Consider the following 23,222-nt stretch of genomic DNA (forward strand, 5'->3'; position numbering starts at 1 on the left):
TTCTCCAGTCTGATCTCAGAGCCTCGGTCAAAACCACACACTTGTAAAGAAGTCAAAGAGTGAATCATTGGTATTTGGGTGGGAATCTAGGTGGCTGAGCTGTTGATGACAGCCTCTCAGTGTGTTGTCAGGTTTCCCTTTGCCGTGTGATAAGATTTATGAGTATGGAGAGGGCTGGCGAGAGAGAAATCCTCACAGGCTCAGCTTAGCTTATCTGGATTTCTGCTCCCAGCACAGCCCCGCTGCCTGTCGGACGCAAGTGGGTGACCTTGACAAGAATGTGGCTTATTGTTGTAATAGATACTGTTGTTGTCAACTGACCTATGGTCGGAGTGGGAGGATGAGTAATGGGGAGGGAGGGAGGGAGAACGGAGTCTAGATGGAGCTGGACTCAGCGCTCTGCTAGCTGACGACGGTGTGTGTGAGCTTCTGACACATTCACAATGTGGGAATGAACAGTTGTACTGGTGCACGGTGTCGGCGCTGTTGCCGCTTTCACTGCTTTGTAATATTGTAAGTTGCTGTGAGCATCCAGCCGCCTCCCACTGAGAGGGAATCCAGACTGGAGCTGCAATCATTAAAAAATAATGATGATGATTCAGTCATTATTCAAGCAAAACTGTTGATTTAATGCTACATATTAAGACTCAATTGGGATGATTTTCTGTGTTGTAAATGAAATGTTTTTTTTGCCGTCTTGGATTGTTGATCACAGAAAACAAAGACAAGACAAGATGATCCGTTATTCGTCCCAGGATGGGGTAATTTACAGACATGGAAAAACAGATGTACCAGTCAGCTGTATTGCAATGGAAGTTTTTTTCCTACATAGACTATAATAAACAATCTGTTACTTGCACATTAATGCACAGATAATAGAAAATAATAAATCACCATTGGATAACTCACAAAACAAGCCGCTCAAAGAGGTTGTGTTGGTCCGTGGGAAATTGGAGCAGATGTTTTATACACTTTTCGGACACTACAGTCATTAGTGGCAGGAGAACATGGATGTGTGTGTTGCTAAAGAGGTGTTTGGGTTGCTCAGCTGCTATGTGAAGAGCTTTTACTGCTCACAACGCCCGGCGAGCCCCCCACACCCCTCCCCCCTTCCCCCTGTGCAGTTCCAACCCAACCCCCACCCTATCATCTAACAAACAATACCAGGCTGGGGCTGGAAGGCAGCCGGCTGGTCCGCCGAGAGGAAGGGAAGGAATTAGGTTGACAAGGTCAAGCTGACCCAAGACAAGAGAAAGTGTACCATCCACCTGCTGTGTGTACAACCCAGTCAGCAGACCAGGGTAAAGCTCTGAGCTGTAAGCTAGTAGCTACCTCCAGGAAGAAGCCAAGGCAGTTATTAGCTACGTTTCCTAGAAAGAATCCTAGCTAATACTTCCAAACCAGCTGCTTGTATTTAGCTTCATCTTCTTTTATTGGACAGAAAAATAGTGTTTTGTTTCATGAGGTCGTGCCTGTACAGATTAGGAATAAAAGTTAACATAGAAATGTTTTGGTATCATGGTCCCCAGAGGATGCACACCCCCACTAAATCCCATTCATTTTCAAATAAAATTCTTTCTGCACTCATTTGTGCTCTCATGCTTAACTAAGAGTGAACATGGTATATACCTTTGGAACTACACATTGTCATGTTAAAGAGGAACTAAGCAAAGTCTGGTCGCTTTTCTGCTGTTTTGCTAACCCTCCTCTCAGCCATGTGCATTTGTTTACAACGAAGCCACCAAAAAATCAATACGTGGATGGAGCAGTGGATAAGGTTATATAACTTATACGATGTTATGATGTGTATATCTGTGTAGTCTTATCTGTCATAAACAAAAGATTAGCTGACACCGGGGCGGTGACCAGCTACTACACTGATGTTGTTGTTGGTTTTCAGCCGTGAGACGCAGGTGAAGACAGAGAGCCTCTGTTCTCACTCGTAACAAGTCACAAGTCATGTAGTTAACTACCACTATTACTCTGGAGCTTTTTAATTAAGGTAAAAATGGAGCATAGCCACTCTTTAACATGTAAAGTGTGATGGTTGCTCAGTCCCATTGTGCTACCACCACCACCACTACTACTACTACTACTACTACTGCCACCAATGTTACTCAAGAATTTTTATCATCTACCCAAGAAGCAAGAGCCAAGTGTAAGATTTTTTATTTCATGGGTTTTATTTTACTCACTTTACCTTTTACTCCCAAGTTTATTAGTACAATCTGGGGACTCTGCGACTTTGCCAAGAGCATAAAATACACAAGTGTAGTCAGACAGCCGGAGAGGTTGTAAACAAACCTTCAGGTTTTACCTCGTCATTGGTCTAGTTTTACATTTACTGTTTGATAGTAATAGTGGAAGTATTTTTCTTTCCTCTGTGTGACTTTGCTTTAATAGGAAAATGAAAATGAGGCCACTGCTTCATAAGTGAGCAAATTGGTAAGCTCCACTTATCTTGGCTCAGTCCTCTACCCCGAGGTCCCGTGTGCCTTCTGTCTTTTTGTATCACGTTTACTCCCCATCATGTTGCTAGTAGCTGCAGGAGTCGTGTTGACTAATGTTTGTTGTCCTTTCATCAGGGAGTGCAGATGCCTCCACAGGTAAAGCCTCTCTGCTCTCTGAAGAGGCTTCCCTTTAGAAAGAGCTTTGTGTACCTTTTTACTGCTTCACTACAGTGGAGGGCTTTGGTGGAAGAGGAGCTGTGATTTGCAGCATGCAGCTCTAATGTGTCACACTGAAAAGATATGACATTTGATTACTTCAGAAATTTACAGTAAGTGTGAAAGCGTTACTTGTCTCTGTAACAGTGTGGCTGTAATTCACAGCTTGGTGCCGCGGCTCGTGAAATGAAACTGTCGCACCTGCAGACGTTTTTCATGTTTACGCCTCATCTCTAACTCTTCTGTTTACCGACATGGAGGTCGTGCTGCATCATAAAAAATGAGCTGTAAAGTTTTAAAAATTTGGCAAATTAAAGATTGAGTTTTTTAGGCTTTCAAGATAAAATACAAACAGGTTTTATTTTAGGGTCAATGACACAATGAAACCCAATGTCAAGTGGTATTTTTACATAAAAATATTTGCAATGCAACACTGTTTCCTGACAAATTTTACATAATGCATTAAAATTTAAATATAGAAACACAGCAACAACAACAAAAATCTAGTTCAATTTAATGTTTTCAGAAGAAAGTATATGTTTTTTATAAGTAGGGGAGCACGGGGTCCATTGATACACAGCGATTTCCTCGAAAACCACACAAGCTTGAGCCGTCAGATTTCGTCACTACGTTCAGCACACAACACCGACCAATCCTGGGAAAGCTCATGAAATGACACGCCATTTAAAAGTTATTAGCACGAACCGGTTTTCGACTACGGAAAGTAAAATCCTACGTGCGGTAGTTTTTTTGTGATCAAAAGTTGTATTGTGTGTTTCATGCAATAATAATATGACCTAACAACAGATGAATTCGCACATAAACAGGTCCTAAACTATGCAATGTCATAGTTTTGAAGTTTAGTTTAGTCACATTGCGCGATCAGTATCTGTATAAATCACCGAATTAATAGCCTAACTGTTTTGCAATGAACAACAACTGATTTGAATGAACAACATGTATTTTTAATAAACACCACATATTTTTAATGAACAAAACGTGTTTATGACATGAAGCAACAGATATTCAGCAAAGTGAGGGGAAAATGCCGAGGGTAAAATGACAATATGTTCAACTGTGTATCCATAAACATGACAGGGAAATAAGTCAATGAAATGACAATGCAGTCGTCCAACAACTCGTACAAAAGAAGAAAGGTGAGTTTAATCCAAATGCGGATCTTGACAATTACGCACGGGACAAAAATATTTGTTTGACTTATTTATATTGTGAGAAATTATGTGACATTTTGGCAACGACGAGTACACTAGTATGTTGTCCGATATGCTGCATAAAAACGAGAGTAATGTCAGTAGTTTCTGTTTAAAACGACTGTTTGCTGTTTCAACCGTCCCTCCTCTGTGTCTCAAACAACCCGCATAGGTGGGGCGTTTGAGACAAATGTCAACTTACGTTCAAAGTTATAAAACAGCGCGATCATCCAACATGTGTTAAATTACACTTGTAACTAAGAGAATACACATGTGAGTTGTTGATCACATGATAAAAATGTTTGTGTACATAACGTCATCTTTGAAAAAGACGTTTAACTGAAAAGTGTATCAATCGACCCGGCGCTCCCCTACACTTAAATCCACTGTAAGTGGATGAAATATTTGGTATTTATCCTTCTTTTGTGGTTCCACCATTTGACACTTTCAAGGGCATTCAGTCTTACTTTGTTAAAAATGGTTCAGATGACATAAAACCAACATTTATACAAAATGTTTTAACCTTTAAAACAGTTTTTAAAGATATTTCTGAATTGCTCATCTTGCCAACCCTTATTTGTCACTGGTCCATTTATGGAAACTAGCAAAGAAAACTCTCATCTCCATGCAGGCTGTCGGCCCTGTCATACCAAACCACTTTCCGTCAGACAATAACTATTCAGAGTGAGAACCTGTCTTACTCATGATGAGATTGTAGGTCATGGGTGGCCGACTTCATCGCAGCTTAGTTTCCTCTCTGTATTATTAATGTGTGGTTATGCTTTCCTGAAAGCACAATTAGCAACTAAAACCGAGAAGAGTTGCCTAGGAACGGAGCGCCTTTTGCCAGCTGGCGGCGCACAATAGATGTCAGGTGTTCCTATTTGTGTTTTCTCTTTCAGTTTCTGTGATTACTCGGAGCTTCAAAGAGAGCGACAATGTGGTTTCACTAAAGGAATTAGGCCATTGTGCAGTGTTTGAAAACAATCGAGTGGGTTTCAGAACTTGAAAGGGAATCCAGTCATTTTCTGTCTTTCTCTCTGTCCCTCGGTGGATTTAAACTTTTTTTTTTTTTGGGTAATCAAATTAGATGAGGCTGTGTATTTGTTTTCAATTGTAGCTTCATGCTAATGACCATGTTGCTTCAATGCCCTCAATAACACGGCTCACTTTAAAAGCTGCTCACTGATGTGATTGCCTGCTGATAACAAGACTATACATCCTAGCTGTCTCCATCGGGTGGAACTGAAATGAACTGAGATTCCTTTTTGAGGATTTAACACCTTATTAGAGATTAGCAGGCTCCATATTGTTTGTATGAGGGCCAAATAAAGGATGTGGAACCTCTTGTTTTGTGTGTGTGTGTGTGTGTCAGTGGTGCTGAAGGAGGCACCAACCACAGCCAGAGAGAAGTGTAATCTCCACTGGCCTCCGACCTCACTAACTCACCAAAGATGTTCAAAGGCTTTGCCCCCGGAGTCAGAAAGAATTACATATTGAGGAGGAAACACTGAACTCAGCCAGCTAATAGCACTTCTGGAAAAATTCATTTTTACTTAATAATGGACCTGTGTGTCAGGAAGAATTACTTCTTGTCTGGTCAAGACAGATGTTTTTGTTCTTTTGATGTTGGAGTTGGAGTTGGATTTGCTTTATCTGGCAGGAGATCTATACACATCAATAGTTAAACACTTTCAATCTGGACTGGGTTACTGTGATTTGTTTATAGCCTCAGTCTTTTTGCAACTTTTGGATTTCCAAACTCTTTTTTTTCTGATTGATAACATTATTAGCTGATTTTTTGTTATCAGTTATATAGACAAAGATTTTTAGATACTGTTCTTCTTATATACAGCTGAGAAACATGTATGACACTATGATATAGCTGTATGCAGATAGTGTATATATACTAATTGTCAACTCCTATTATTAGAATATATATTATACAGATACTGTTATCAAATGATGTTGTTACTATTTAAGTCTCTTACACATAAATGCTGCGTTGACAGGCAGTTTGAGGTAACCATGTACTCTATCGTGTTCAGCATATCTTATAGCCTGATGTTATTTATTATGTACGTTGTTATTGTTGTGAATTATTTACATTTCATGGTCAGAGACCAGGAGGATAAACCCACATCTGTGGTCAATCTCTCTGACCTGCTGTGTGTTATCTGACCTGACTTCAGGACCGTACATGGCTGGCAGCTCAGGTCAAACTCAGGTCTCCACCAGCTGAACACAGAAGTCTGTCAGAAATAGATATCTGTCTTTAAACATCACGCTAACCAATTGTCACACTGGGCTTTTTTAAAGAAAAAAAAAGAGAAGGAACGAGTGGGTGCGCAAAATCAGGTACGCATGTGTAGGAATTCCCCCCGGTGTTTTATTACAGGGACTAATGCAGAAAAAGCAGCAGGAAAAAAGGGATTCTATGCTTCAGCCATGATGTGTGTTGAGCTACAGTTGCAGGCATGACTGTGTGTGACCTGTGACAGCGGTCTCATGTGAACGGCTGAACCGTGACCAGAACATGCTTTCATAATCCCACGCTGCGCATGAGGTTTGTGTGTGAAAGCGATATTAGTGTGGAGAAGGTCCATATTTAAATACGTGGTTTTTTTTTTTGCCATTTGAAGAAACAATATAACCTCTCATCACTCACCACGGTGTCACATGATCTTACACATTTGCAATGCATGACATGATTAAGAAAGTCGTTTTTAGAGGTTGTGTGGTGGATGGAGAAAAAAATTCTACCAGACCAAAATGAACTGAATGAATCTTTAACAATGAAATTTGACAGGTTTGTTATTCTTACAGCATTGTGTGAAAGTGTCCTGGAAAGAACCCTGTGGTTGTTGAAGTTGTTATGCCGTCGGTCATGTGGAGTTTATTATCGATGACCAGATGAATTTCCATTAAAGGGATAGTAGCATTTTTTTTAAAGTGGGGTTGTATGATCTACAAATAGCCTCTAAGTACTCTAATTGTAGTAGAAGACTCTCTGCACTCCTCCCGTTAGCAACGCCAGCCCATAATAGCCCTGCCCAGAGATTTACAACATACAATGTTGTGAACAGACCCAAAGAAACGGCCTATTTTCGTAGCCTAAAAGAGGTTTTACCTGAAAAAAAAAAACACAGTTCCATTGTTTGCTAGAATATAATTTTTTCCAGCCCCTCAAAGTGCAGGAAAAACACAGTTTTTATTTGGACCTAACCAACTGCTGATCGGCGGGCGCTAACCCTGGGCAGAGGGATACATGAGTAAAAAACTGTGTTTTTCCTGCACTTTGAGGGGCTGGAAAAATGATATTCTAGCAAACAATGGAACTGTGTTTTTTTTTTTCAGGTAAAACCTCTTTTAGGCCATGAAAATAGGCCGTTTCTTTGGGTCTGTTCACAACACTGTATGTTGTAATCTCTGGGCAGGGCTATGGGCTGGCGTTGCTAACGGGAGGAGTGCAGAGAGTCTTCTACTGCAATTAAAGTACTTAGGGGCTATTTGTAGATCATACAACCCCACTTTAAAAAATGCTACTATCCCTTTAAAGAAATGGTTCTATTTAACCAGTAGATAATTATTACTCATTTATCCATTACTGGACTTGTCATACACATTGGAGCATTCATATTATGTTTAGCTCCAGCTATCCTCTGAATGAATATGTAAAGGTTGTGCCAGGTTAGCATTTAGAAATAAGTGGAGTGGAGTTTTCCAGGAAAAAAAAAACCTCTCAGGAGATTATTAGGACATTAACTGGAATTTACGTGTGAAATAAAGTGTTAGCAACACATCATCCAGATGACTCTGACATTAACGGTCATGTCATTATTTTAGTCAGTTTAATACTGGGACGTAGTGACATAGCTGCTGACACATTAAAGCGGTTGTCTGACTCAGGCTAAGGCGCTTGTATTGCTGACTGTCCAACAAAGGTTCAAAGCTTAATTTGGTCCACTGTATTCTGGCCCCCGCACCCCCCACACTAGTTTAGCCAAGACAGGTGTCTCAGAATGACACTGCTGTGTAATCCTTTCTTAATCCTCGTCCAAGCTCAGCGCTCAGTTTCTTAATCCCAACTCTAATAAACAAGTTAAAGTTGAAGTTAATGTGTCCAGTGAAAAAAAAAAAAAGTGCAGCACGTGTCGGCCTGCCACGGCCGAGTTACTGTGTGATCTCTGGAAATCCAGGCAGAGAGTTCCCCCTCTGTCAGCACTGTGAGGTATGCTCAACACCAGTCAAAGATTCATAGGAATTTTTTGTCAGCCAGTTAAACATTATTCTTGCCAGTGTGGCTTTTTCGAGGAGCCGGCATGGGGTTTTAGTTAAGAAAAGGTTTGCGTGACATTCAGGCATTGTGGTTTTGGGGGAGATTTCAAAATCCGTCTGTAAAGTCTCGCAAGGAGGGAAGAAATCTTGGAATTTGGCATCGGCCGAGCGTCGGGTAGAGCCTTGTGTAATCTGGCAAGTTGTGTAGCCCAGTCGCATGTGGTTTTTCAAAACCGTTGGACAAGATGTCAGGCATTTCACTCTGTGGGTTTGCATACTGCAGCCCCAGAGTGAAAGTCCTTTTGTTCAATTATCCATTGATAGAACTTGGGAATGGAGCAGCATTGTTCATGTGCATTGTGAACCGGTCCCATTTCCACTTTGACTCCATTGTAATTTGTTTATACTATTACATAATAAATGGCTCCTTTATCGTGGAGTAGCCCTAGACTGCCTGAAAACAACATACTACCCTTGTCTTTATAGCCTGGAAACAAAATCAAATCAAACATCACCCTGGCTATGTCAGTGGGTCGGATGGGTTTGTGCTTAGAAACCATCAACTTCACTCTTCTTTGTCACTTGACCTATTCTTTTCCTAAATTCATTTAGGTGGGATCAACAAACAAATAAATATAAGATAAGAATGAATGTTGTATACTATAAAAATGTAGAACCCATCATTCGATTATCACAAATGCATTGCATTGGAGAATAAATACCAGTTTGACAGTGCTAGAGTTGCTACAGTTAACCTAATAATCAAACAGTTCACAGTCAGAAAATGTGATGCACCTTTGTCACTTACTTTCTGTCATTTTAAAGATATGAATTTTCATCAATAAATTGTGGAAACAGTTCACAGATGTGGATAATCAGGGATGCAAACAGCGCGCCGAAAAGCGCAACTTGCTTTTTTCATGACCAATTAGGTGACTTGTGTGAATCGTTCAGATCCAAAGAGTTTTTGTTTGGGGGGTGGGGGTGTGGGGGGGGGGGGTCTCAGCGTCTCAGCGGGTCAGTAACATGTTTTTCTAACAGGCTGACAGTGACAATCACGTGAAACTGAGGCGAACTCATTCATGGTTGTCTCTGATTACACTGATAACAGCCGACCTCCAATGTAGACGCGCGACATGCACGCTCGTTACCCAAAGCGGCGCGTATCCGCGTGCAGTCGGTGCGACGGCGACGCCGTTTTTTTCCCCCGTGCATGTCCGTGGAGCTGTGCGCCGCGGACATGCACGGTTCCCTACGTTGCTGTGTCAGGCAGATGTTTCCACGGAGCTCTGCCCCGTTTCAGAGGTGAAGGAAGCCCTAAAGACGTCGCCTCCGCCATGTAGAATGTGTTCAATTCAAAAAGTGAAACTAACACATTTATATATATGTCCATTACACACTGAATGAAACATCTCATGTCTTTATTTATTCTGTTTATTTTAATAGTAAAAATTATGACTAACATTCAGTGAAGACCTAAAATTCAGTATCTCCATTTTTTTTTTTTTTTTTTAAGCATTTTTAATATAGAAATGTTGGCCTTCTGAAAACTATGTCCACCTATATGCACTCAATACTTGGTTGGGGTTGGTTTTCACTACAGGTACATGTGCCAATGTTGACATTGGGAATAGGGATGGGGTCGGGCATTGATTTCCGGAAAAAAAAAAAAAGTTTCTGAGACTCTCATCTTGTCTGAAAAAATGTAAATGTTCCTTTTTTACTGTGGCAGAAGGAGATAGTATTAGCCTACATGGACTCCTACAGCCATCAGAGAGTTCTGTATGAAACTGTCAAATAAAAAAGTTGTGTTCCGGAAATGTCTCAGCGGGCGGAGCTCACGTTTCCAGACTGGCCCAGAGGGAGTATAAGGAAGTACATGGAGGTGGAGTCACTTGAGTTCGGTGCTTCGTGACGTCAAGCTGCACAGCACTTCCAATTCGCCCGTTTGGAGACACGATCTCAAAAAAGTGTAGCAATCAATTAAGGGAGTGAACAGACTTGTTTCACCTCCAGGCGTCATAGAAAGGCCACGGGAACACACAGGACCACTACAAAACCTGTAGAAAGTGGATTTTGCATAATATGGGCCCTTTAACTGGATATGCAGAAGTGTCTGGTTTCTGCTGATGTCTCTGTGTGACCTACAACAGCAAATCAGGCTATCGATGGGAAGAAAAGCCATTTCTAAATAGTTGAACTCTTTGAGCACATTGAGTTTACGCTTGTCGTTTGAAATGTGCTATATAAATAAATTTGACTTGACTTGACTTTACCTTCAGGAGGCAGTGGTCGGGTTGGTCCACCGGACGAAACGGTGATTATTACGTAACACATTTGCAAACAAATATACTTCAAACAGAATTTAGGCACAAAAACAGTTTCTGTCCCTCAGATCGGAGATGGCACGTGCGAGCCAGATCATGAGGAATGTAGTCTTCATTCTGGCAAAACACTACCACGTTTGTCCACAGGGGTCGCCAAAATCAACACAAGACTAAAGTTCTTTGTAGACGCTTTAACCTCGGAGCAATCTAATATTCTAAGGCTGCTACTTAATGTCAGGGTTTTATTGTGAAAAGGAAGCTGTCTGTGTTTTGTTGTCAGCAGACCTCTCCGACGGTCTCCAAAACACCCAAAATGTGGACACAGACAGTTTTGAAGACTTGAGTCAATTGGGAGGGAGGCTCAGCATGAACCTGTTTGCACCTGTCAGTCTGAAGGGAGGAGCGGTCGTGTGTTGTTGTCCGCGGCGACAGTGTCTCCATAAGGCCGGGGAACAGTGTGTGGTGACAGCTGGGGTGATTACCTGTCCTGTCTCCTTCAGTCAGCCGGCTGCAGCTTGGCCACATCATGCATCACAACCTGACAGACAGTGATTAGGATGTCGTTAGGCCTGACTCTCCGTTTGCCCGTCTGCTGAGCACTGGGAGAAATGTGCTATCGGAGCTCATCGCAGTAATCCATGAAATATGAAGCTTCTGTGATGACAAGTCTTATGCTAATATTACATTTCATCACAGGCTAATGTTGGGTTTTCAAAGCAATCAGCTGATCACCCATTCACTTTTTTATTTTCCATTCAGAGACTGATCTGCACTGTCTCAGGTAGAATAATTGATGGTGATGATACTTTCAAATGATTGGTTCTATCATTTTCCAGCTTTATGAATAATGATCAATCACAGCATTTTTTCTTTTTCTTTTTTTTATGAATCTCAAATAACCAAATTAATTTAAATGCTAATACTCACTAAGAGCAGGAAGTGCTGTACTAATCGTTAGTTCCATTCATCACCTGGAAACCACAAATGTGTATCCCGATGAGATATTTCTCTGGATAAGGATAAAGAACATGTCGGAGAATGAGCTCAGTCAGGATCCATCCTCTAGAAAGTCCAGCTCTTACAATAATTGAGACTTTTCAGTCAGGACCCAAGTGATGGACTTAACAACCCAGTGACAAGCCAACATTTCCATCCCTAGACGGATGGAAATGAAGCAGCAACTTCAATATGTGCAGCGAGGAGCGCTTTTTAGTTCTCCAGGTCGTACTTTGGAACAGTAAGTAGATTATAACAATTATTTAAAGGGTGTACAGACTTATAATCCAATGTGTCAATTGTTATTTTGTCTTCCAAGTCTAATTGGATCCAGCATTGGCAGCATATTCCCGAGCACTGAATGGTTTATGCCCAATTAATAAATGTGTGGTGTTGGCTGCAGCGTGGCATTCCTCCTGCAGTTCAGCGCTAATGACTTGGAGCGCTTTAATGTTGACTGGCTGGAATAAAGAGAACTAAGCCTGGTATCAGTGTGGCCCCTTAAATCACCATCAGTCTTCCTCTCTGTCTCTTCTCCACCTACACACTTCTCCCTCTCTCTTCTTCTTTTCCTCTCAGATGCTCCCGTCACCTCCCTCCCTCCCTCCCTCCCTCCCCCGTCCTTTTCATTTTGGGTTTCCATGCGGGCGCGCCGTCTCTTCATGGCTGTCACAGTGTGTCAGAACAGGTGGAATCAATTACTGACCCTCAGCAGCCCCCACTCCCCGCCACAACTAGCGCTTTAATTGAGGGAATTAATGAGTGATCAGTCTGTGAGATTATTTGTGTCATGGATCTGGCTGGGCTGTGTGTGAGGGAAGAAAGCTTGTTGGCTTGTTTGACCAACCCTGCATAACTAACTCCGTCCTTACTTCACGTGTCCCTCCGCTGCCCGCTAATCACCTCTAAGGTTGACCAAAGACACAAGTAACTAGGGCTGGGAGGATATGCTTTTCTCCCAATTCCATTCTTCTACGATTTTTTGGATGGCGATTCGCTTTAAATTGCGATTCTACGATATTGCCGACTCTCTCTCGATTTTTAGTCTGCATTTTTAACATTTATCTGCACACAGATACTGTAGAAGCCTATAAATGAACATACTCCATTATAAAGTGAACTTAAACCCTTTTCAAAACCTGTACTCTGTATGTAAAAAAGGCTAACAAATGCACATTGCACAATATTTAAAGCAGAAGTAAGTGGTCTGGTCGTTTTGGGTAATGCTGCGTTCCAGGCAGGCTTTTGAAACTGTAAATTACAGCTTCAAGTCACGATTTACGACTTTGTAGCGTTCCAGGCAACCCACTCGTGTTTTTCCGACCTGTTTTACCTGTGAAAGTCACTATAACGGCCACTTGTAACTTCCGACCCGTGAACTCGTACCAGATCGAACTGGTACGACTTCACAGATCGGAAAATCACGAGTTACGGGCTGCCTTGAACGCACCATAACGTCTTGTCAGCCGATGGAGTGAGCAGCCCCCGCCCTCGTCATGGATCTATTGGTCCTCGTCCCTACGTCACCACATTCACGCGCATCCCTTGGCTGCACCAGACTGGCTCTGGCTGCACACACAGCCCTTTATACCGTTCTCTCTCCTCATTGGATAAAACTTGTAGGATACGAGAAAAGTTTTCTCCTCGGCTTACAGCAGAGCAGAGGGACTGACAGACCCGTGTTTCGTTCCAAACACTCCATGTAAGTGATTGCTGTCGGAAGATAGAACTATTTAAGACTTATATTAACACAAAAATATCGCTTACTTCTGCTTTAAAAAAATTCAACAAAAAAAAAATAAATGAATAAAAATGTTTCCAAAAAAAAGAAAAAATCGATTTTTGAAAAGAAAAATCGATTTAAAAATCATCAAAAAAGATATCGCGATATTTATGTGAATCGATTTTTTCTCCCACCCCTACAAGTAACACATTGCAACATGAGCGTTTCATCCTGATGGAAGCGTCTTCCGAGGACCGCTGGAATACCAGGATGTCTTTCATGCGCTCAGCACTTTTTTTCTTCTTCTTCTTCTCCTTCACTTCCTCTCATTGTGGCATCCGTTGGCTGTATCTCAACATCTGCTGCTACATGTTTATCCAGTGGTTCTGAAGTGTCTCATGTGTTTCTCTTTCTCTCTCAACCCCCACTTCTCTTCTTCACAGATGGAATCTCCTGTCTCCACGCCAGCCCCTCCCCCCCTCCACCTCCTGGCCGCGGTAGGCAACAGTGAGATCGCCTCGCCGTGCGAGCAGATAATGGTGCGTACGCGCTCGGTGGCCGTCAACACGTCGGACGTTGCCCTGGCTACGGAGCCCGAGTGCCTGGGGCCCTGCGAGCCGGGCACCAGCGTCAACCTGGAAGGCATCGTGTGGCAGGAAACGGAGGACGGTGAGTCAAGTGGTTTAACGCGCTCTCTACTTAACGTCTTCCCTGTCAAACACATGAGTCCTGCAGTTTGGCGGAAAAGAAAACAAGCAAACATATGGGAAAGTTTGTGTCGGCTTTTATTTACACAGTGCGGTCGCACTAAGACATCAATGGGGGATTGGTCTTTTGAGTTCTTAGTGAAGTCTCTTTCATATTAAAAAAAAAAAAAAATCATCTAGCTCTGTACATATTTTCCCTGCTAAAATGTAAGTGGATCTGGCCTGACTGCCTCGGGAGCTGGTGATGGTACTAATGTGTGTTTTAACAGCACACATGCTGCTTGATACGGCCAACAAGAATAGTAGTTGGCAGGCAGTTGTTAGGTGGCCTTGATTTGTTTTGAGCTCGCAAGTATGCAGACGGGAGTTTGCTGCACAGAGATATCTGCTCTCAACAACAACATGCCTCATAACACAAAGCACTTTTTTTTTCTTTTTTTTTTTTGGCGAGCCAGCCAGTTGGGAACAGAGTTGGCTGCTCTTCTGCAGTGCAGTCCGACTAAAATCTCGGAGCCTCTCAGTTTTCCTCCCTTTGATCGAAAAAACCGCATTCAGCTCACTTAATTTTTAAGATGTATCACCAGCACTATCAGGTTCTGCCGGGGTCTGGAAAACTGCCCTTCTTTTTTTTTTTTTCTGTCGTGCATGTGAAATAATGCAAACACCTAATCTTCAAAGCAGCTCACGCTCAGTCGCTCTGCGGGCATGCTGAGTACAAATCGCCCACACATCCACAGTGCTGCTTGTTGGTTCACTTGGAAAACTAAAGAGAAAAGGTCCCTGCCTCATCAACATTCCCAAAGCACAGTCCCCGCTATTGAGTGCCCCCACCCCCCCACCCCCCCACCCCCAACCCTTTTTTGATTTTTGCCCAGCCCTGGGCTCTGTCAGATTCACCCCTGTTCTCCTCTGTGTTGCAGCTCTTTTCTGTTACCGAGCATCCAGCCAGTCGCCCCTTGACTCTGTTTCCAAGCAAACGGGGAGAGAGTGAGTGCAAGGCAAGGGGGGGTGGGGGGGTTAGACAAGGCTACTTCTGTTAGTGACACAAACATGGCTCGGGGCCAACACCAGTACCATGTTTGTGCTCCCTCATTCTCTGCCTCCCACAGAGTGATTGACCCTCCCCCTCCCCCTCGCCCTGCCCCCTTCCCTTTCACCGTCCCAGTCTGTCCTTTGCCTGCACTCGCTCCCTCAAAGCTGCTATTTTGGCTGAAAGAGGTGGTGGTTTGGCCTGATGGAGCTGTGTTTTCTTCTGATTCCACTCTATCTGGCTCAGTGGGGAGGAGGCTGCTGGGAGCTTTGGAGTGGTTTTTAAAAGTGGTATGGTGAGGAAGAGAAGGTAGCGGTCTGTGTTGTGGGGAGGGAGGGTTGTATGGGGGGGCACTCTGCAGGTGTAGCGCACAGGTTGTTATGACCATCAGAGCTGTAGAGACCAGCAGGGTTTCCACAGTCCGACCCCCTTTGCTCTCTTTGAAGCCTGTTTTCATCTCAGAAACCTGCACCAGGTCCTCACAGCCCCATGCTATAGGGGACGGAAAGATGCATTTACTAACCACAACCAGGAAGTACCATCTTTTTTTTATGTATTATTATTAACTTTCTTTATTGGAAGCAATTTCACAAGCAATTTCACAGTGCATTGTGACAGAGAGAACTTCCATTCTTTCATTTTTTCCCCATCTTTTTATCGCTCCCACAATCCCACCTCACCCGTACATAAATAAGGAAAATAAGTAAATAAATAAGTCATTATTAGTCATTATTCCTGTTAGACAAACTCGTTGACAAAATCAACTGCACTTAAATGCTAATCAACAGCAGTGATGGAAATGACTGTTATTCTAGAAGAAGTAGCGCCGCTAATAACACTGTTATTTTATAAGTAATCAAACAAAGTTACCATTTTCCTAACGCCCCTACTGTTACTGACAATAAAATGCACCGTTACTTGACTCAACAAGTCCCATCATGTAATAACACACCTGTTAAAGTCTACGTTATACACATTTTTTTCAGTCCATCAACTAGTCAGAAAAAAATCAGTTTTTCTGGAACTAACCAACTCACTCAGTATCCCTCCACACAGACAGGCTCAACGATACTGAGTGAGTTGGTTAGTTCCAGAAAAGCGGGAGGTTAGGGTTATGGTTAGAAGGTTAGGGGGGTGAGTCCAAGTAATTTGACATAATTTAAGCATTTTATTTAAAAAAGTAACACAGTAGTTACTTTTTCTGGTAATTAGCTATTTTTTTAATGTAGTAATTCAGTTACTTATTGGGGAAAGTAACATGTAACTACAACTAATTCCTTTTTTAAATGAACGTGCCCAACTCTGATGACTAGAGGCTGTAGCACCGGGTGTGTGTGCTGTCGCTGGCTCTCCACTGCAGCCGTCAGCATTAGGCGTCATATAAACAGCCATCGATACAGCTGAAGGAATGTGCCCTGAGTCTGAAAGGAGACGTTTGTCAGTAGCCTCCATTGTATTGGATTTTGCACACTACATTAAACAACACAAAGATGCGTATTCCTTCTACATCATTTTAATGGTACGAGCCCCTAACAACCCACTGGCTACTCTTAAAATGAAAGAGAGACCCAGATGCTGTTCACATCAAACTGCACTGCCTTTCCACTGCTTTTTTTCCCTAAGAGAGCTATGAGAGTAGACTTCTCTCATTGTGGGGCAACTGAACAAATGAGAACCAAATGAGGAAATCAAGCAAATCCAGGCCGAGTTAGCAGGGAAGAGCAACAAACAGAGGCCCCAAAGACATAGCAGAGGAATCCTGATTAGCGGTGAAGTTGAGCAGTCCTGCACTTCTCTGCATGACAAGTCTCATATAGGGCTGTTTAGGCATGCACTGCATGTGTGTGCGTTTCATTTAGCATGCCAACCGACAGCTGCTTCATCACCTCCGCCTCCCGGCCTTGTGGGAGTAAATGAACAACAGGCTCCCAGTAATTGTGCGCGCCTCACCCGACTCGCCGAGCAGCGCCAGAGAAAGAAACAGATGAGGAGGGAAGCGGGCGACAACCCAACAAAATCTGATGGCGGAGGCTGCACCTTCGGTTGGGTGGTGGGGGAGGGGGGGGGGGGCTGACAAGAGTTCTTGGCTGATGAGGCCTTATCAATGTTCCATCCTGTGTAATCTGAGCACCGATGTGGCAGTCTTTCCAGCCCGACGGCAAGATTTAATCAGCAGCCTGAACGTACACGTTGGGGCTGTCACACTTCCCCCAAATCACATTCACATTTCTAACGCTTCTTATGTTAAATATTCAAATTATATTCACATTTTTGGTGTATGTTTGCTCATTATATACAACTATACCAGCTTATTACATCCCACGTCCACTAAGGGCATTCCGACCAAATCTGTTATGTAACACACTTAAAGGGATAGTTCAACATTTTGGCAAATTGGCCCATTGCCATAATCCCTATAGTCATAGCAGTAGGTTCGTTACCTGTAATTGTCGGTGCAAGTTATTTTTAGAACGGTGGAGCAGAGCCGTGAGCTGCTCAGAGCTACGCTACGGAGGCTCATGGGATTTCATGGTTTCCCTCATCAAACTCATCAAATACACAATCCAACAACTCCACAACGCTCTGGTGGACAAGTTGTGACCTGCACATTCACCACGCTATGAGATGATAACACAACGTTACCAGACAGAGTTGTTTTAGAGGGAAATTCATGCAAAACCGCTGATGTGTGTTCCCATCTGGGGAAGTTTTTCAGCAAGCAGTCTCTGCATTTGCCTCGAAAACAACTCTGACAACGAACCTACTCCTAAATAAATATAACACAATATAAAACTTCAAGAAGGGAAATCAAAATATTATAAGTAGTGGTGCAACAGATCACAGTTGATCAGTCCGTGGATCGATCGATAAAAAGAAAAAAGAATGTGTGCGGAACACGTAGACGCACCGTGGCAACCGAATAAACGGGAATTTTAAAAAAACTCTGCTGGTCAGTCTGAAGCTGCAGCTCTACATCGTGCACATGTTTACTACCCCGAACGTCTCGACGCACTACGTTAATGTGCTTTGTTGTGGAAGGCACACATTCAAACATCTGTTTTCACCTTTGAATGTTCTCATTTTGAAAATAATTTGAATTCTTTAATAGCGAAGTTCGATCTGACAGCCCGAGTACACGTGGATGGCCCGAACTGAACAACCCCTAAAACCTTCCATACAACTTAACGTCCTGTCTGGTAGGCAAGTGGATAATATGAGGTGAGGGAAAGTGAGTCTGTGTCATGCAGTCAGGGCAACTGAGTGGAGAGTAGACAGAAGGAGGGAGAGGTGGGGGGTGGGGGGGGGGGGGGGTGGGGGGGTGCTGTGGTATTTTAAGGCCCGGCACTGACACAAATCCCCTCAGCACAGACAAGTCAGTGGCAGCTCCCAGGGTGGTGTCGGGGACGGGGAGCGATGGGCCAACCCCTCCCAGGCTTAGCATGCTGATACCTCCAAATGTCATCTCCAACATGCTGCACAAGTTTGTTGCTGTTGAAACGCAGCCCAGAAGGCCTTGGCTCCTGCTCCGGGCTAGAGAGAACACAGAGGGGGCCCCTCTGGCCAAACACCGCAGCTCCATGCCAGTGCAAGCCCCTCCCCCCTCCCCCCACTGAAGCCACAGCCTCACACACCCCATCTCCTGTGCACAGCGGGCTACTTCCCCAGCAGGTCCCACAAGCTTCTTGAGCTCTCTAATAGACCAATACTACAGGCGCTTTGTGATCAACGTTTGTCTCATGGATTATTTATGCAGCACACATGACATCACTGCAGCGTTTAGGAGAATTGGCTTTATCACAGGAGTTAAAAGCACCAAGGCCTCTGAACGGAGGAGAGGTCAGCGTCAACGTTTATTCCTGTATAAACGTTAGTTTTTGTGTTTTTTTTCCCTTTCTCTTTACTTCTCCAGGCCTGTCAGGGAGTTGAGAAGGGGAATATTGTATGAAAGGAGCACTTGTAGCTCACTTGCCAGCTATGCTTCCTTGCTCTTTTGGAGACCACCTGTCAGTGGCCTCATTGAAATGTTTTTATAAAGCCGAGCGGTGGCTGCTCCCTGTGTGAACTTGCTATAGAAACTGTCCTTGAAATAAGAGTGAGCATTGTCTGGAGGCCTGTAGCTCTGTGCCAGGCCAATGAGCAGGAAGAAGGTGGAGTGAAAAAAAACCAATCGGTCACAAAGGTCCGACTTCTCCGAACAACAGAGGACACGGTGGAGAGAGAAGAACAAAAAGTGATATGCCCTCTCCTCTCCTCTCCTCCTGCTCTGTAGAGTTTAATTTGCCAGTTCCTTAGCCACGTTTACTTTCCACCCTGCCAAGCCAATCTTTACCCTCATCAGTGTTCACCGTGCAAGAGTGGAAGTGGCCAATTTCCAGGATAAGAAATGAACAGTCCCACGTTTTAAACAATTCACCCGTCTCTCTAAATATGCGGTTGAAATAATACTCTGGAAGGAACTGAAGATATAGACGACTCACCAGCAGCCTGGTCTTGTTAGCCGCAAATTTAGTCCAAAATGGCACCTGAGTGGAGAAAAAAAAAAAAGAAGGCATTTCTCTTCCAAGCACTTAATGGTCTTGAAACGTAAATCGTGCGCCTTGAGGAGCTGTAAGCTGTTTCAGTGGTTGTCATGAGATATCATGTTTTCTGTAGACGTCGAGCAGAGCCTGAGTAATGCGCCTTGGGCCGGCTCGTCTCGCAATCTCAGCACCATCTTCTTTAAGGAAAAGCACCAGAGGGTTTGTTTTAATGGAGAGATTGCGGATTTGCCCAGGCCACATTTAAGGGGGAACTGCTCCTCGCCTCACTGCAAATTATTTACAGTAATAAATGCACGCCGAGTCGGTAGAGATGTCAAATATTTATTTTTTGGCTGTTGAGATGCATGGCTGCTGCTGCTGCCGCTGCTTTGTGATCTACTCCCACTGTAAGAGTAAACATGTAGTGATTTTGTGGAAGGAGAAAAGTGCTGCATGCGGCTGATAATGCTGCGTGGACGTGGAAAGCATACTAATGCTGCCTTCCTTTGCCTCTCAGTGCTATGAGAGAATTGACCTTCTCACAGGCTGTTATTCTTGTCAGTGAGAGTGACTTTGCACTTTTACCTCCTATGAACCGGTGATGCAGCCTCAACCCCTCAGATAGGGCTCCAAATAAAATCATCAACCATACCCGTGTCTGGTTTGCTTGTTATTGGCCAAACCTTCACTATAGTTTTTTTATGGTTTAGATTATCAGTGGCTTTATCTTTGTGCTACTATTTACAACTTTGAAAATTGCTTTATGGTGTAGAAGGGCTGCAACTAATGGAGTATTTTTTATTTTTTTTATTACCAATTTATCCGCCGATTATTTTTCTGTATTAAATGATTAATTATTAGCCTTAAAATGTCAGAAAATAGTTCAAAACAGCAATCGTAGGGCACCATGCACCGTGCGCTCAGCAAAGCGGTGAGCTAAACACTCTCTCAGGAAAGGCTGAGGACGGCAGCGCAGCCTTTGAAGTTTTTTTTTTACTGGGGGCAACTGTGAAACTGCAAAAACAACAAAATTCATGATAGGGATTAGAAAGCAGAAAAGCTGTGATATCACAAAGAGAGCTGAATGTGTTGTATCTGGGAAGTACTGCAAAAAAGACATGTGTAACTCTCAATCCATTCATTTAATCCCTAGTGTCCCTACTAGCTCATCACAATGCGTTAGAAAGACATACTGAAATAGTACTGACTGAGAAACATACAGAACAGGCAAGCCAACAGATAATCAGCTGTATCTTTTGTATGTTTCATTAGCAGCATGTTAGCTAGCCTGGTTAGCAGTGTTTGCTACATGACTTATAAATAAAGCTGAGAAGGAGGTTTGAGGAGTAGATCGAGTGTTTCACAACAGTGTGGACACGACAGTCTGGGTTAAACTGCTGTCAGCTGAATGTTCAAGGCCTAATGGAAACACAATGTGCAGGACTCTGCAAGGTTGTGTCAGTCTGGCTGTTCAGAGTGTTTCACCCCGTACACACAGATTATAGAAGACGTCTCTACAGCTGTGGAGAGGACACATTGACATGGTTTTTATATTTTTATTTTCCCATTGCAGAATCGTTTTTGTGGCATCATTGTAGTGTAAACCTGCAGCCTGTGCATTAAAGCAAACCAGGAAGCTTGTTTTGCAGACGAGCACTTTTCATTCAAGTGTGTGGTTTACCATGTTTGAGTCTGGTATCCACTTCCTGTTTTACACCCTCCATCCATCTCCAGGTCTGTTTAGTTGATGGTTGTGGATGTTGAGGCACGGCTCTGGCTAACTTCAGCTGGAGTTTTTTGCTTCTTTTGCGCCTCAGCAGGCCTGGTAAACAACACTGTACACAAACAACGCATTTACATACATGATTTATTCCTTCAAAACCTGACGCGTGGGCTCCAGCGCGTATTCAGAGCTTTAAATGACATTTAAACATTTACGAACAGCGACGTTAACCACGATGAACCACGGGGAAGGATGATCGTGGTTAACGTAGAGACGACACCGCTCGCAGTGGAGCCCACACCGTCTAAAAACTGTCACCAGACTCAGCAGAGACACAGAGACAAGACAGTCCAGCTCCAACTAGCAGCGTTACGTAACCAGCGGTCAGTCTCTGTGTCCTGTGACTCTCCTCATCACACAGCACACAGACCCCAGGCCAGCTGCTTTCATCTCACTCTTCACTTTGCTTCTTTGAAATATCCACACAGAGAATAGCAGGGTAAATACCTAACTAACATATATCACCATGAAACATCCCAAGTTTATCACTTACATTAAGACAAATATTTTTTGTATTGCAAGTATTGTCAAATTGTATGTTTAAATATGTACAGTAAATGAGGCAATATCCAATTAAATATCCACTAATTTGCATACATTTCCAGAACCGAAATCTGAACAATGGATAAAGCCACTTTCAAAATTTCATAATGTTTTATTTTGTTGACATATTAGTCAGAAGGTTTTACAGAGGGGATTTTGGATATCTCTTTTTATCATCTGTACATGAGAAAATACCGTCACCAGCCCTAAAAAAATTAATTTCTCCATGTTTTTAGGAATAAAATGTTGTATAAATCAGGCTTTGAATGATATATCAACAATCCCCTCTGTGAAAACCTTAAAAATATAGACAGGAATAAAACTGGAAGGCTTGGTTTCTCTAAGTGCTGAAGTGGAGATTTTGGGCTCATGAGGAAAAACTCATTTTGAGAAAACAGTCTTTAAGACTTCTAGAATCCTAGTTTTACGATTGGTTGCAGATACGGAGGAGATGACAATTTTTGTAGCCTACATCATTGTTCAGGAGAGAGAGAGCTTTACAATGATACCTGACATGACATGGGTCAGACAACAGCTCAGTATGTCACAGTAGCTGTTCACTTTTGGTGAATTTAGGAGAAATCTACTGACAAAAGGAGACAAAATGAAGTAAAAATAACCACATTAATGTGGATTTTCTACCATTTTTTTTTCGACTTTTCTGAAAGAATACATGATAAGGAAGGAAAAACAGACCAAAATCTCAAAATTGATCAGGAAGAACAGTGTTTTTGCCTGTAGTGTCTCGCCTTAAATCACAGTAGCTACTGATGAATCTTCCAGTTAAAACAAATCATACAATCGTGAATACACTCGCACTATTGCCGTCTGAGCAGGATCTGATACGAGGTCAGTCAGGACACTGACAGACCCGGACAAGCTCGGCTTCATTTCATGCACCACGAGTGCAGAAAGACTCTTAAAATGGACTGTTGGAAACATGCTCAGACACTTGAATGCTCAAACGCTTCATTTATCAACGTTACAGTTATTGCTCATGGCAGCACCCGGCTATCTTTTATCTTCTCTCTGTAATGAAAACTGACACTATTTTTCTCATTGTTCTCACTTTCTTGTCTACATGCAACCTTGATGAGTGGCGCTCCGAGTGCTGAGAGAATGAGGAGAAGAGAAAAGCTGTTTTCTTATAGCACGACTCGACGAAGGCTGTAAAAATCTGTCGATAATTAGATCAGAATCTCGATTGTGTACAAAAGATAATAACTGCAACTCGAGTGCTGATCATTTTTATTATCGTTTAATTTAGAAATGTGTGAGATATTCAAGGCCAAATGGGAATCTTTAATTTGATAATGGCGAGAACCGTTCTATAATGTCACAAACCATCAATGCACAGAAGCGATCTCCTGGTTTCAAAGATAACAAAAGCGTTTTGACAGGGTCAGTCAGTGAAAATGCCATTAACCCCACTGAAGTC

The 23,222-nt window shown here is 42.9% G+C and overlaps 1 protein-coding gene across 3 annotated transcripts in view; it reads left to right on the plus strand.

The window, feature by feature from the left end:
• znf609b (zinc finger protein 609b) overlaps positions 1 to 23,222 on the plus strand; it is a 97,016-nt gene that overhangs the window by 56,030 nt on the left and 17,764 nt on the right. For all 3 annotated transcript variants that reach the window (XM_083993601.1, XM_083993603.1, XM_083993602.1), the window contains exon 3: positions 13,645 to 13,870. In XM_083993601.1, coding sequence (XP_083849727.1) covers positions 13,645 to 13,870 — 226 coding nt within the window. The remainder of the gene's footprint in view (positions 1 to 13,644; positions 13,871 to 23,222) is intronic.

This window comes from Trachurus trachurus (assembly GCF_905171665.1).
Source record: "Trachurus trachurus genome assembly, chromosome: 3".
NCBI lineage: Eukaryota > Metazoa > Chordata > Actinopteri > Carangiformes > Carangidae > Trachurus > Trachurus trachurus.